At 44.6% G+C, this 13,962-nt stretch overlaps 1 protein-coding gene across 1 annotated transcript; it reads right to left on the minus strand.

The window, feature by feature from the left end:
* Positions 1–802: 802 nt before the first annotated feature.
* Positions 803–4,155, minus strand: scg2b (secretogranin II b). Its single transcript, XM_033649611.2, has 2 exons — positions 4,000–4,155; positions 803–3,484 (listed from the first exon to the last, which is right to left on the minus strand). Exon 2 carries the CDS (start codon positions 3,465–3,467, stop codon positions 1,659–1,661), a length of 1,809 nt encoding a protein of 602 aa, XP_033505502.1. The 5' UTR covers positions 3,468–3,484; positions 4,000–4,155; the 3' UTR covers positions 803–1,658.
* Positions 4,156–13,962: the final 9,807 nt, after the last annotated feature.

Genomic DNA, 13,962 nt, shown 5'->3' on the forward strand with positions numbered 1-13,962 from the left:
TGCATTTTTAATTTCTCCTAGCTATTTGGGATCAGTCAGACCTGATAGGAACAAAAACCCAAACATTGTCAACAAGAATTAAGTCCCACTGTCTTCAATTGAGTACTTACTGTTGCTAAAGTTGGTCAAATTTTTGCCATATCAAACTGCAAATGCTATTAATCATAAACAAACAAGATTCAGCCATAAACTTGATCAGGTTTTGTCCACTTTTGTGTCGGGATTGGCTGCAGACTGACTTGGCAGAGATGGCTGCCATCGTGTTTTTACATAGATTAGTGTATTGTGCTCTTACTACCACTAGACGGCACAAAAAGTGTCCACGAACGAGGACAACAGGTCTAAGTTACGCAGAATGAAGTATAAGGTCAAGAAAATCCAAAATGTGATGTCCTCGTATCAGGAAGTATTCATTGTGAAACCTCTCAACCTTCACACGTGCACCAACATTAGTCATGCAAAGTCATCTAGTGGGCCAGATTGGACCCTTTGGCGGGCGGTTCTGGCCCCTGGGCCGTGTGTTTGACACCCTTGCTCTAGTCGAAATGCGTTTGTTTATCCATGTATTAGTAAAGGATGTTTAACTACAGTCAGAGTGCCTTGGATGTATTTTTGGACTGTTTGCTGAGTGAGCTGGCCAGTCGCACTTTTTTTTTACTCATAAAACATAATAATAATAATAATTTTTTTTAGGGGGTGGGGGCGCCATGGGAAGCTTGCCCAGGGCCCCAGACACGTTAGCTTCGGCCCTGCTTGCATGTACAGTGTGATTTTTAATAAGGCAACACAACTCAGCAAGAAGAAAAATAATACCGCTGATGCTTTATTCATCTGTGATTCATCACACATTATTGAACATGTACAAAATGGTTTAAAAATGAGCATACATAGCACAACCACTGGTAGGCCAACAAATACAGAGCTTCGTAGTATGAAAGGGTTGGAAGGCAGGCGACGGTCTGATATTTAGACTTGGAAATAATTATCCATAATAATAGTAATAATAACATTAAATCCACTAACCCTGAATATATCACGAGTCACAACAACACTCGTTCTCAGCCCAGCACGCTGCCCTAACGAAAAGTCCCTATAATATTCCTATAGTACTCCTGTCACCATACTGTGTGTGTTTAAAGGCCCAGTCAGCATTATACTTTATCATTTACAGATATATATATTAACATATGCAATCGAATAGTTTGACATAGATGAAAAATAAGCGTTTTTACCATCACTCTGCTGATTATAATTGAAAATATAGGCCTGTTTACAAACACCATTAACGTAAACAAACCGTCAACAACATCACAAAACTTTAATAAGTTGGATTTCATTGGGATTTGATATAACTGGCAATCTGAGAGTGACAAATCAAACGAGGATACTTTTGTTGTGTTTTTGTTGATGCACGGATTGCACCTTTAATCTACGATATCAATATAATATTTCTATAATGTTCTTGCAGCAAGTATAGGGACTTGTTTTAAAAATGTTTTCGAACCTGTAAGATTGCTATAGTTCATTTTCGTTAGGGTGATATTACCAGCTATAGTTCATATGATAGAAATCTGTAAACTAGATCACGTCCACCAAACTTTATTTTTGAGACAGTATAAATACTATATTCATAATTTCGTGCGTCTTGGGGCGCCGGGCTACATCGCAGCCGCTGTTTTCTCACGGTGCTCCTTCTCCTCCTCTTCGTTTACGGTCTGTGGAGCCGAGGTCTTGGCCGTGAGCTCCTCTCTCCCCTGCATCTCTGTGGGCTCAACTTTCTCCTCTGTGGCCACCTCGGTTTCCCTCTTCGACACTGGCCTCTTTTCAGCGTCCGCTTGACCCAAGTAGTCCTTCATGACGCGCTCGTACAGCTCGTAGGGGAACTGTCCCTTCAGCTGCGCCTGGGTGTCCCGCTTGGTGATGGTGTTGGGGTACTCTGTGAGGATTTTGGCCGCCAGGTAGGTGGTCACCTCGTCTTCCACGTCGCCGTCGTCATCTTCATCATCTGCGACATCAGCCTGACGTTTCAGGGGCATTTTGTTGAGCTCGGATAAAAAGAGATTCTCCCTGCGCCCGGAGGGAGGAGGGATTTTAACCGGGCCTGAATTTGCAACAGGATTGGACGCCACTGGGATCCTGTCCGAGGATGGAGAGGTCTTCATGGGTCTCTGCACCACGGGGTACTCGTTGCTGATCGTCTCCACGCCGATGATGTCTAGAAAGTCCTCTCTGTCCATGTCATCAGGAGCGGCGGCGGGCTTGCTCTTCAGCGGGAGTCTGCGGCTGTAGTACCTGATCTTTGGGGTCGTGCCGGTGGTGTAGCGAGTTGAAGTCTGGGGTTCACGGTGGAGCTTCCTGAGCTCCTCTGTGAGCAGCATATCGATAAGGTCCTGTGGAGGGACGTGGAGCTTCAGGGAGAGCTGGAGCAGCTCCTTTACAGTTCGGGGATCCACGATGGAGGGACGGATCAGCCTCTTCCTCTGCTCCCCGGTCTTATCCCGCTTCTGCGTCTGGTCGCTCATCTCCAGCACCTTCAACAGGTAGTAATCAACCAGCTTGGTGTCATCATCAGCCTCCTCTTGGTTCGCCCGGCGTTGCATCTCCTCCCTCTCTGCTTCCTCCTGCTCACCGAGCGCCCTGTCCATCTCTTCGTGGCTCCCGTTCACCATCTCCTCAGTCTCCTCCCTCTCCTCCACGGGCACCCACTCCTCTCCTCCGGCCACGTCCTCGTAGGCCTGGCTCCTCAGGCTGAACCCGTCCTCTTCCTCATCATCGTCGTCCCCGAACACGTCTCTCTTCTGGCCGGCGATGGTGGGCATCCTCCCCAGCTCTTCAAAGATGGAGCGTAAATTGGCGAGGCTCTGGGGCGTGTACTGCTCGTCCAGGTCCTCTGTGGCCCGCTTGGAAGCGTCTGTGTTCTCCTCGTCCTCAAACATCAGCGGGTATTTCTTGTGGGGTCTGGGGAAATTACCGTAGTCTGCCGGTGCGCTCTCGGGGACTTCAGTTTCTTTGGTGCGGTGCCTGTGCGTGCGGCGGTCGTTCCTGGCCGCCGAGACGGGGCTGAGCTTCGCCTCCTTCCCGGCACGATCCTGGAGAGACTTGAGCAGGGCTTTCAGCAGCTGCTCAGCGGTAATGTCCTGCCTCTGCATGCCGGGGGCAGGCTGACGGTCCCCGGGGCTCTCGTCCTGCTGCGAGGCGAGCTGAAGCAGCACCCTGAACTTGTCCACTTCGTCATAATCCACGGGTTCAGGTCGGCCCCCGTTCCGCTGCTTCAGGTTCTCAATGTACTCCAGGGCTTTGATCATGTCGGAGCTGGGTGGGTAAGCAGCCGGCTGCCCCTCACTCTCCCCGCCTCGGAGCCTGTAGTGGCGGGGGAGAGACGCAGCCTGCACGGCGCATCCATGGAGGAGGAAGGCGAGCAGGACCACGGCTCCCCCCGCGGGCAACTTGTGGTGGAAATGCAGCATTATAGGCAATTTATTACCTGCAAAACCAAGAGAGCACAACATCAGTAAAGCAAGTGAAAAACAAAATACACCAAAATCAACCAGGATCTCTTTTTTCTTATTATTTTGGCGAAAAACTTACTCGAAAGCGACGCGTAAAAGCGTGCGCGAGTGTGTTTTTATCCGGGATTTGTGTGTCTATCAGGGAGTTACGCTCCGCAAATTGAATGAGACGATGGTGTGCGTGAGGAGATACATTCACATCACTGGATGAGTCATTCCCCGCGTTGTTATTGGCAACCTCAACATTCGATTCCCCGTTAACACGCACAAACCTTCATTAAAAATCCTCAATAATTCGCTGTAGCAACAGCGCATTGTAATCATCGATTGTTGAGGATGCGTTTCATCACAATGGTAACCCCCTGTCTAACATAACATGTCGAGATCTGCACAGAGCGAATGCACAAAAAACAATATACTGCAATCTAAGACAAACTGATATTCATTTGAAGTGGTAAAATAATTAAACAATAAAATATACGCGTCTTACCTTTGGCTATGAAGCTCAGACAGCAGTGAAGGTGTATGGCATCTCCTCAGGAGCGGTGCTGATCTCTTCTGTTTTCAGCACTTGGACAGCTCCCCTCGATATATGAGGCAACACCTGACCACCGCGTCATCGCACAACACACGCAATGGCCGGGCCTAAAAAATCCATATAAATGATTCAGGTTTATGATATGGCATACTAAAAAGATCGCTGCATTAAAAATAGTTCTCTGTGCTGTCTGTTGCACAGCTCTGGAGAAGATATTGAATGGAGAGAGTCTGGGAGCTGATGACTTGTGCTCTTGTCTCACAAACAAAGTGGATACCTGGCATGAACATTTTTAGGCTATTTTAAAAACATAGATATTAAATCAGAGAGACAATAAGAAATATTCCAGTTTCCAGTCAACATCCAGACACCAATTTTACAAGACCTTCTCATCATAAAAATACATCCTACCACAGATTCCTTTTCACACAGACACAGAAAAAGCACTTTTGCTCATGTTGGTGTTAAACATGCGGTTTTACCATCACTGCCACCCTCTCCATGGCGCGCAAAGAGTTAAACCCTCTAGCGATGACTCACAGGCTCAAACCACCGCGGAGTTGCTGTCGCAGTTCAGCCGCCTCCCCCTTCTCTCCCTGCCTATTTCTCTCCTCTGACAGAGACGGTGAAAAACTCCCTGCTGTCGGCTGGGGGGCCAAAGATCCGGCATTCCGCAGGTCGACATGATGAAGGGGACCACAGCACGGCACCTGCCGATAAAAGGTCAGGGATGGGCGGTGACAGAGTTTATGGTGAGATCAAAAGGCTTTCTGAACAGGTGAAGTACTCCTTTTACCAGTCAACATCTGTGGTGACCATCAAAACATGGCATCATCGTCATGTGCTTCATTTTAAGGGGCACTTTCACACTTTAAAGGTGTTGTAAACAAAAAACAGCTCACCACTGACTCAGTCACATTTAGACATTTCAATTTCTTGACGCAATTTCTCTGTGGAAGCAAAACAAAACTAAACATGCTAAATTACTTCATGATTTTGGACTTTTTTCTCCTATAGAAAAAATGAAGTACCTTGTTTTCTTAGATAGGCATATGGTCTCACCCTGAACTCGTCGAAATCCGGTGCTTGAGCAGTGACTTGTGGCGTCAGACACTGACAAAAAAAGCTGCCCTTTAACGTAGGCATGATACATGGCCTGTTGTCGTTGCGGTTTAATGGCGCTCGGCAGCATTGGGGGGGGGGGGGGGGGGGGGGGGGGCGCAGCAGGACAATGCATGTAACAGGCAGAACTTGACACGGCGTCCCAGAGTCTCAACAACCACCCAGGGTACCTTTCACGTCGTATCTGGACATGGAAAGTCCATGATCAATATGTGACGAGGTCGACGTGAGAATGTGTTGACCTATAGCAGTGATTGTTGGGTGGCTCAACAATGCAGATTATCAGGGTATTTTTATGTCCAGAAGGTCGAACTTTTTCTGGACTTCATGCCTCACTGAGCACCTTTCATAGGATTAGAAAGAGCGAGCAGTGTAGGCCTATTCAGTTCTCTCTATACATCCATGGGTGCTAACTCCATAAACAGCGCTAACTACGACAACAGTGCTGACAAAACATTGAACACTGTTAACCTGGGGTTGCACCAAAGGGTGGGCGTTATGCTTCTGTAACAATGCCATCCTACCAGTGTGGGTTGGGTCAGTGTTAGCAGCAGTAAGCGCCTTATTAGCGTTGTGCAGAGCGGTTGCGATTAGCTGGCCAGTGGGACACACTCACAGGGACTCACATGCACACACAACCAGACCGTTTACCAGAACAAAGAACAGAGAAGCTCGGATTACAATGCTGACACACAGTTAGCGTGACTTCTTTCTTTCCTCAGGATGTCACCGATGTTCTGAATGTGGCATTCAGCAACTTTTAAGTGAGATATTTAAATTTGATTTAATATTCGTAATCCAGCACTCTTGTTTCACACTTTACACAATACTTTAGTCTTGTATCTCCCCCCAAGCCAACCAAACGGCCAGTCTATTGCATTAGGATGATTTTATGCTCCAGCAGCATCTCAAGTCTCCTTCATACCATCTTAAGTGATTCTAACTCTTGCACTCAGTGTCCTCTGACACCCCGCACACATAAGTGCTTTTCCATTTCAGACGTGCTCAGACTGCCCATCTCTACCCCCTGTCTATTTTTATTGCACATAATCACATCCATTGTGCTCTTTATTTATTCCAAGTTGTAATCCTTTCACCTTCATTAAACTGGTAAAAGGAAAAAAAATTCCCGCAACGTCTGTGCCGAGCACACGCTGTGTCATCAAACAGAGGCGATGACGTTGGAGGTGCTTTTTAAGTTGAATTTGCCATCAGCTGCCTGCTCTCCGGGGCTGAGGAGCTGCAGAGAGCCTCCTGACGTTAAAAGACACATCCATCTGCCTGGCTGCTGATGTGAGTGCTGGCTTGTTTAAGTTCCGCTCTGTGCGTGTGTGTGTGTGTGTGTGCGTGTGCGTGTGCGTGTACAAAATAGAAGGAGGAAAAAACTGAATCACAGATCAACAGACTGATAGAGAAAGAGACGGAGAGGCGTGGTGTTGTTTGTAAAATGTGTTGTATAATCCCACAGCATCACTCCTCTGACATCACACACGTCTCCATTCAGAAACAGCCTCCACCCTGAGGGACGGCTTCATCTCCAGGGGTCATGTCAGACAGCAGCGCGCTGTAGCATCCATCATTTAAAGGTTACATTCTCGTGCGCACCCATTAAGACATGGATAATAGAATATGCTCATTGTCTGCTATCAATTTTACTGAAAATGAACAAGTGCCTAAAAGCTATCTGAAGATGAATTTAATTGTTCAGGTCGTTCTGTGGCCGGGCCACTGACTGATGAAAATGTCATACTTCTTGGAAGGATTAAGGGAATATTTGTGCGGCTCAAGAGCCCTCTAATATTCGGGTTGTGTCCCTTTACAGCCAGGAGCACAGTGAAGCACCACAGGCACGCACGTACTTACTGTATTTTATGTGTCTGAGTCAGAATGGTTGAGTTTTTTTAAAAGCTAAAAATAACTTGTCATATGGCTGCTGTCGTATGACTAAGTGGTTATGCACCACAACAAGATGGATATGGTATGTCTTCAAACTTACCTCTGCAAGCGTCTACGCTATGGATCAGTCAGGAATCAGACTTGTTTTTATTCATTTTATTGTATTAAATGTGAGTGAGTGTAAAATCCTAATCCAAAAAGTAACTAAAGCTTTTAAATAAACAATTATGGGGTAAATACAACATTTTCCCCCTGAAAGAAGAGTAGACGTATGAAGTAGCATGAAAAGGAAATGTACAAGTACCTACCTCTTTAGCACTGGGTTTCAATTCAGTCGTAGATAGATCCTTTATCGTCATTGTGTGTTATACAACCAAACTTTGTTGGAGCAATGCAGTCAGCAGCATGTGATTCTGTACACATGCACCAACACACACTTTCATAAGCTCATCACATAATAAATACTGAGTGAAAACACAGAGTCCATTGTGACACTTAGGGGGGAAGGTGTTTGAAGTCTGTTGGTGCGTGTGATGGGGGTTCTCAGTCTGCCTGAGGAAAGGGTGGTGAAGAGGGGGTGTCTGTGGTGTGTGAGGTGTCTTGTCTTATGTTTATGGCCCGTATGAGAAGATGGCCTGAGTGGATGTCACAAAGGTTTGGTCAAGTGTCAGAGGAGAGCATCCATAATGACAAGCTGCAACTCAGAACAAATGTTAGCATTGTACGTTTCTTCTAGTCATGGATATGTTATATTTGCACATTATTATATAGCGGATATGTTGAAATTTTACATTTCAACAATGCTGTGGTTAACGTGGTTGGGTTTAGGCACAAAAGCAACTTGGTCATGGTTAGACAATGATCATATTTTGACTTAAAATACCCGCTTTTGGTGGCATAATCCTCGCTGGAAAAGCTGCAGTAACAACAGCTTTTCATTGCACTATCCCAGCAGGAAAATCAGTGATGTCTGGGTAAAAAACAATTACTTATTATGGCACTATCCCAGCAGAAAACGCAGCGGTGTCTTAATAAAGACATGGCTGGAAAAAGATCATATTCTGACTGAAAATCCTTGCTGGAAAAGCAGCTGTGCCAGTAAAACAACCGCTTATTGCTGCACTATCCCTGCAGCAAAAAAACTATTGTTTGGGTAAAAAGACAAATTTCTTTTCATGGCACTATGCTGGCAGAAAACGCAGCAGTGTTTCAGTAAAAAAAACAACCCCTTTTTGTGGCACTATCCCGAAAGGAAACGTAGTAATGTCTGTGAAAAATAACAGCTTATTGCTGCACTATCCCAGCAGGAAAAACAGCGATGTCTGGGTAAAAAAACAATTAGTTTTCGGTGCACTATCCCGACAGGAAATGCAGCAGTGTCTCAGTAAAAAAACAACTGCTTTTTGTGGCAGTATCGCAGCAGGAAATGCAGGGATGTCTCAGTCAAACAATCACTTATTGCTGCACTATCCAAGCAGGAAAAACAGTGATGTTTCAGTAAAACACAACTGCTTATCATTGCACTATCCCAGCAGGAAACACAGCAGTGTCTCAGAAAAAAAAATCGCTTTTTGTGGTAGTATCCAGCCAGGAAATGCAACAATGTCTATTTAAAACAAGTACTTATTGCTGCACTATCCAAACAAGAAATACAGCAATTTCTTTGTAAAATAAACAATTACTTTTCATAGCACTATTCCGGCAAGAAACACAGTGACAGGTTGCTAAAAAAGTACCAAAGTTTAGTGGCTAAAAAGTTGCTGGAAAAACAGTGACAGTTTACTCAAACACAACCTTTATTGTTATTTGTAGTTCTTGAGCAGTGACTCTAGTGACAAAGTGAGCTCATACATCAGTCACTAGAAACGTTGATATGATACATACAGTATAAAATGTACAAATCAATGTGTTTGAGAAATGTACAAACAAAAAATCAAACAAAAGGCACGCACATCTCACCGTGGAAGGACAGGTGCTGAGTCGATAGTCGTAGATGAAAAAAGGATGAATGACTCGCAACACTGCAGGACTCTTTGCAGAAAAGAATTATTTATTGCACCGTGACGTATGTTTCGAGCTGTATGCTCTTCATCAGAGCCAACATTTTTTTCTGGCGCCAGGGCTGCAAATTCCAAATAAAATGTCCTCTGTAACAACTAAGATTTTCATCTGGATGAATACAGTAGAGTTATACTGAGGAATCTTAGCTTATCTACATTTCCATCTGTCTGTCTGTTGTTGTTGTTGTTTTAATCTGTTGTGTAAGTTATACCAGCCCCCTGGGCACAATGAGGATTCTGAGTGATGGATCAGAGGTTTTTAAACTCAAATCCCAGCAGGTTCCTGGTGGTGGAAGATTCACTGTCTGAATCTGTGATTCCTCTCTGGGGCTTGATGTTCTGTCTGTGTGCATCGTTCCATACAGACCCACACAGTTACTTGAGACATTAAAAACGGAGGAAACATTTCCAGTGACGAGTACGTCTCCTTCTCTTTCTCTCCTTCTCTCTATTTGATGAGAATACAGCAGGAATAAGGGGAAATCAGACTAATTAGATTAAGAGTCCTTAGTGCCAATCTCAGTCTCTCGCTGGCTTTGTTTCCTGGCTCGCATTACTTTAATTCTCTCTTCCTCTTCAAACGAGCTTTATTGCTATAAAATACCACATCATTTGTTGGCAAAGCACTGATGACATGAATTGCCATTGTATCGCCATTGTTAATGTTTGCCACCATCCACGGTGCCTCCCTCCTTCTCCTCCTCCTCCTTCAGTCTCCAAACCCACAGCCGGCAACTGGGACACTGCTGCTGTTTATCCACATGTCAATCAAAGCAGCGGGGAGAGGATGATATCAGCTCAACGACGGCTTGTGTGCGTCACAGTGGAACAAAAGCACGCTCCCATATGTTCACGTGCATGTGCTCACTGAGAGCCGACGACAGAGGTAGCTACAAATGCACAAACAAGTTGCATCATTTTGATCCTTTGAGTGGGTTCAGATTCTTGCTCTCATACTTTATCCTCACATGGACCCATGACTCAAGCAGTCAGGGTTAAGGAGCTGCAAAGGCGAATGTCATAACAATCAAACACGATGCTGTTACATCAAGCAGTGTAAGAAAAACCATTCACTGATCACTGTGACAGAGTGAGAAAGGCGTCAGGGCCACATGTGGTCGTCCTCCCCCTCCTCCTTTGTTTGTTTTCATCCTCCTCCTCACCGCTTCACCGCCCCCCTGCATCACCCCATCATGAGGTGGGGAGAGAATGGCACGCCCGTTGTCATGGCTCACCTTCTTTTCAACTGATGTCTCCATGGTGATGCTGCCTCACAGCCTTTCATCTGCTCCCACCACCATCCCTTCCCACAGGTTTGGTGTCCTCCTCTCCTCCATTAGCCGCTTCCTTTCTCAGGCTAGACATTTTCTGTGGTGGCTTGCATTCATTACTTTTCTCCTCTGTTGTATCCATCCGGCTCATCTCTCCCCTTGCGCCAATTACTGCGGTTAAAGCGTGGTCCTTGTCTTCAGGAGGCAGGAGGTTTGAGCCAGGAACAGAGATGGGGGTGATTAGGGCTGTGATGTGTTGTCTGAGCCATTAGGACAGAGGAGCAGAAGTAAGGATAGAAGTGTGCTGTCTTGAGCAACATAGGGAGGAAAGAGGACGACTGAAGGAGAGTATGAAATGAATAAAGGTGGAGATTCAATACAAGCTTAGCCTTTTTGAAAAGGGCACACGTCCGCGTAATGCTACAGGAATGCAGCAGAACACCTGCACATCTCTGTATTAATGAGACTGAGTTCAGCACCTTCTACTAATGGGCAGTTTTTGATTTCATCTGAAGGAAAAGTTTGACATTTGGGACACAAATGTATTCACTCTCTGCTGAGAATTAAATTAAAAGGTTGATACCACTCTTATTTTTTTGGTTTGGTATCGATCTTCTCAACTGACTCTCAGCACAAAAGAGACTTCCTGTAACTCTGCAGTATAAATGGATACTTCTCTTTTTATAGATACGTATGTTTGGATATTTTGTGTGTGTATTAGACAATTGGGAGATGCTAGAAAATGGGAGGAAAAACATGCAACACCCCAAATCAAAAATACATATCTTTTCCTCTTACCTGTAGCGCTGTTTATCACTGTGGATTGTTTTGGAGTTGCTGAGTGCTGTAGAGATGTCTGCCTTCTCTCGAACGCAGTGGGGGAAATAAGTATTCAGCACGTCAATATTATGGTATTTTGGGGGGGGGGCATATGCAGAGCTATTGGCTCCAAACATGGCGTGCTGTATGACATTGCCGAAAAGCTTGATTGAAGTTTGCCGCACAACATTTGGAGAAGTCTGTAAATGACTGGGAGAATTTAAAAAAAAATCAGCCTTTTTAGCAACAATGCGATGCGTCATGTTTGGAGGAGAAATGTCTCTGCACATGCACCCTAAAAATACCATACCTAAATTGAATTTCAGAAGTTGAGGCATCATGACATGCAGCTGTTTCTCTTCTCATGGCACCAGCAAATCCAGATTATCAAAGGGAAGATGAATGAAACCATGTAGGAGGGAATCTGTTGCCAACCACCAGGGACGATGAGGATGAGACGCAGATGGACCTGCCAGCAGGACAACACTTTATGACATACTGCAAGGGATACTGTGTTGAATACTTATTTACCTCACCGCATGATGGAACTAGATGGCACTCGGCTTGTGGTGCTAAAAGTGCCAAAAAAGTACAGTTGAAATTTAAACTCAGCAGCAATGTCTCTCTCCAGAAATCATGACTCATTCACTCAAGATAATCCACAGACATTGTTGTGAGCAGTTTCATGTAGGAACTATTTTCTTTCTACCAAACTACACTCATTTATCGTATCACCATGCAATAGGAAGTGTGCATCTACTGTTAGCTCACCTAGCACCACTGAGCTAGCTAACGTTACAGCTGAGGAAGATGTCATTAAAGAAGTATTTCACTGCTGGAATGGTCTCCAAGAAAGTCTTTTCATAAAACTAGGCTGTCTATGCAGCAGAAAGATACAGATACTTTGAAATTGCTGCTACATGACCGAAGAAAACAGAGGAAAAAGGCTGTGGCGCTTGCTTTTACTCAAGAGGCAGAAAACCTACAACTACCACAATGCACTGCACCGCACCGGATCTATAAACGCTCCCACTGGTGGATGAGATAATGTGAGCTTGGCTGCTTTTCCACAGGACACAAAATGGCAGCTCACAGGTAGCGAACAATCTTGAAATGCAGTTAAACAGTACACTAAAATATGTTTCTGAAAATTGTAGGTGATAAATAGGCAACACATTGTTAGCATCTTGGTTTATATTTGATCAGCACTGCTTAGTTTTACTCTTTGATCACAGTTTTTTCAGGAAACAACAAAGAGAATATCATGGTGCCCACTTCATGTTCACAAACTCTCGTATTACAGCCAAACAGTGCACTAAAATATGTTTCTAAAGACATTTTAGGTGAGAAATAGGCAATACAGTAGCAGAATATTGCTTCATATTTGATCAGCACTGCCCAGTTTAACAGTTTTATCTGAGTTGGAGAGAGGGGGGCAGGTCTCTCTCTCAAACCGCTTCTATACTCTTTGTATCTGTGGTGGCAGATATATGAAAATGCCAAAGTACAATCTGTAACTCAAGCAACAGCCCAGGAGCCAGGGAGGGGGAGAGGAGCAGGAAGATTTTACTATGTTCATTTACACATGCTGCCCACGTTGTTATCTTACAAAGCTGTCTGAAAATTGGCAAAGTATCCCTTCAATGTTTATATCTCACACTCTCACAAACACGAGCCTTTTGTCCATGAGTAGATGCACACTTCCTTCTGCTCGGTGATACAGTTGGCAGCTGTAGCTTCACAGAAAGAAAATAGTTCTGACATGAAACTACTCAGAACAAAGTCTGTTGATTCCTATGGAATTACATCACCCACCAAAGGGAAAGTGTACTGGTCCAATGCGGCGCAGTGCATTCTGGTAGTTGTAGTTCTTCTGCCTCTTGAGTAAAAGCAAGTGCCACAGCCCCTTTTCCTCTATTTTCTTCAGTCATGTAGCACCAATTTCAAAAGTAATTGCGTCTTTCTGCTGCAAAGACTGTCTAGTTTTATAAAAAAAAAAAAAAAGACTTTCCAGAAGACTGTTCCAGCAGTAAAATGCTTCTTTAATGCTTCTCAGCTGTGACGTTAGCTAGCTCAGTGGTGCTAGGTGAGCTACCAGTAGATGCACACTTCCCTCTGTGTGGTGATACGGTTGGCGACTGAACCTGGGCAGAAAGAGGATAGAAAAAGGATACATGAAACTGCTCAGAACAAAGTCTGTGGATTATCTTATGTAGCCAGGTCATGATTTCTGGAAAGAGACATTGCTTTTGAGTTTTTCAAATATGTTGTTTTTTTGTTTATGTATGTAAGTAAAATGTAATTTTTTGGCGCTTTGAGCACCACAAGCCGAGTACCATCAAGCTGCATTATATTCAAGAAGGAGCAGACATCTAGAGCTGACATCTTCAACACTCTGCAACTCACACCGAAACAGCACTACAGGTACCAGGAAATGCATTTTGATTGGGGGGTTAACTGTCCCTTTAACCCTTAAGACACCAAGGTTCGTCTTGCTTTGCAGTTTTTAATGAAGCTCTACTCTTGAGCTCATTTGTACACTCCTACTTCCCCACATTAAAGTAACGATTTCAGTCTTTGCTTCCATCAGAAACCTGATTCTTGTTCTCTCTCGTCATGTCAGCAAACATTCTCCACTTTGTCGCACTGCTCCCTAAACTTACCTCCAGTTTCAGCTCCTATTTCCGCTCTGCCTCCCACTAACCTGTCAACCTCCATTTTTCTCATTATTACAACCCTCCACCTCA

The sequence above is a fragment of the Epinephelus lanceolatus genome, chromosome 12, assembly GCF_041903045.1.
Source record: "Epinephelus lanceolatus isolate andai-2023 chromosome 12, ASM4190304v1, whole genome shotgun sequence".
In the NCBI taxonomy this organism is placed as follows: domain Eukaryota; kingdom Metazoa; phylum Chordata; class Actinopteri; order Perciformes; family Serranidae; genus Epinephelus; species Epinephelus lanceolatus.

Excerpts from the sequence above, each read along its gene's own strand:
- scg2b (XM_033649611.2), bottom strand. The coding sequence starts at position 3,467 with ATGCTGCATTTCCACCACAAGTTGCCCGCGGGGGGAGCCGTGGTCCTG.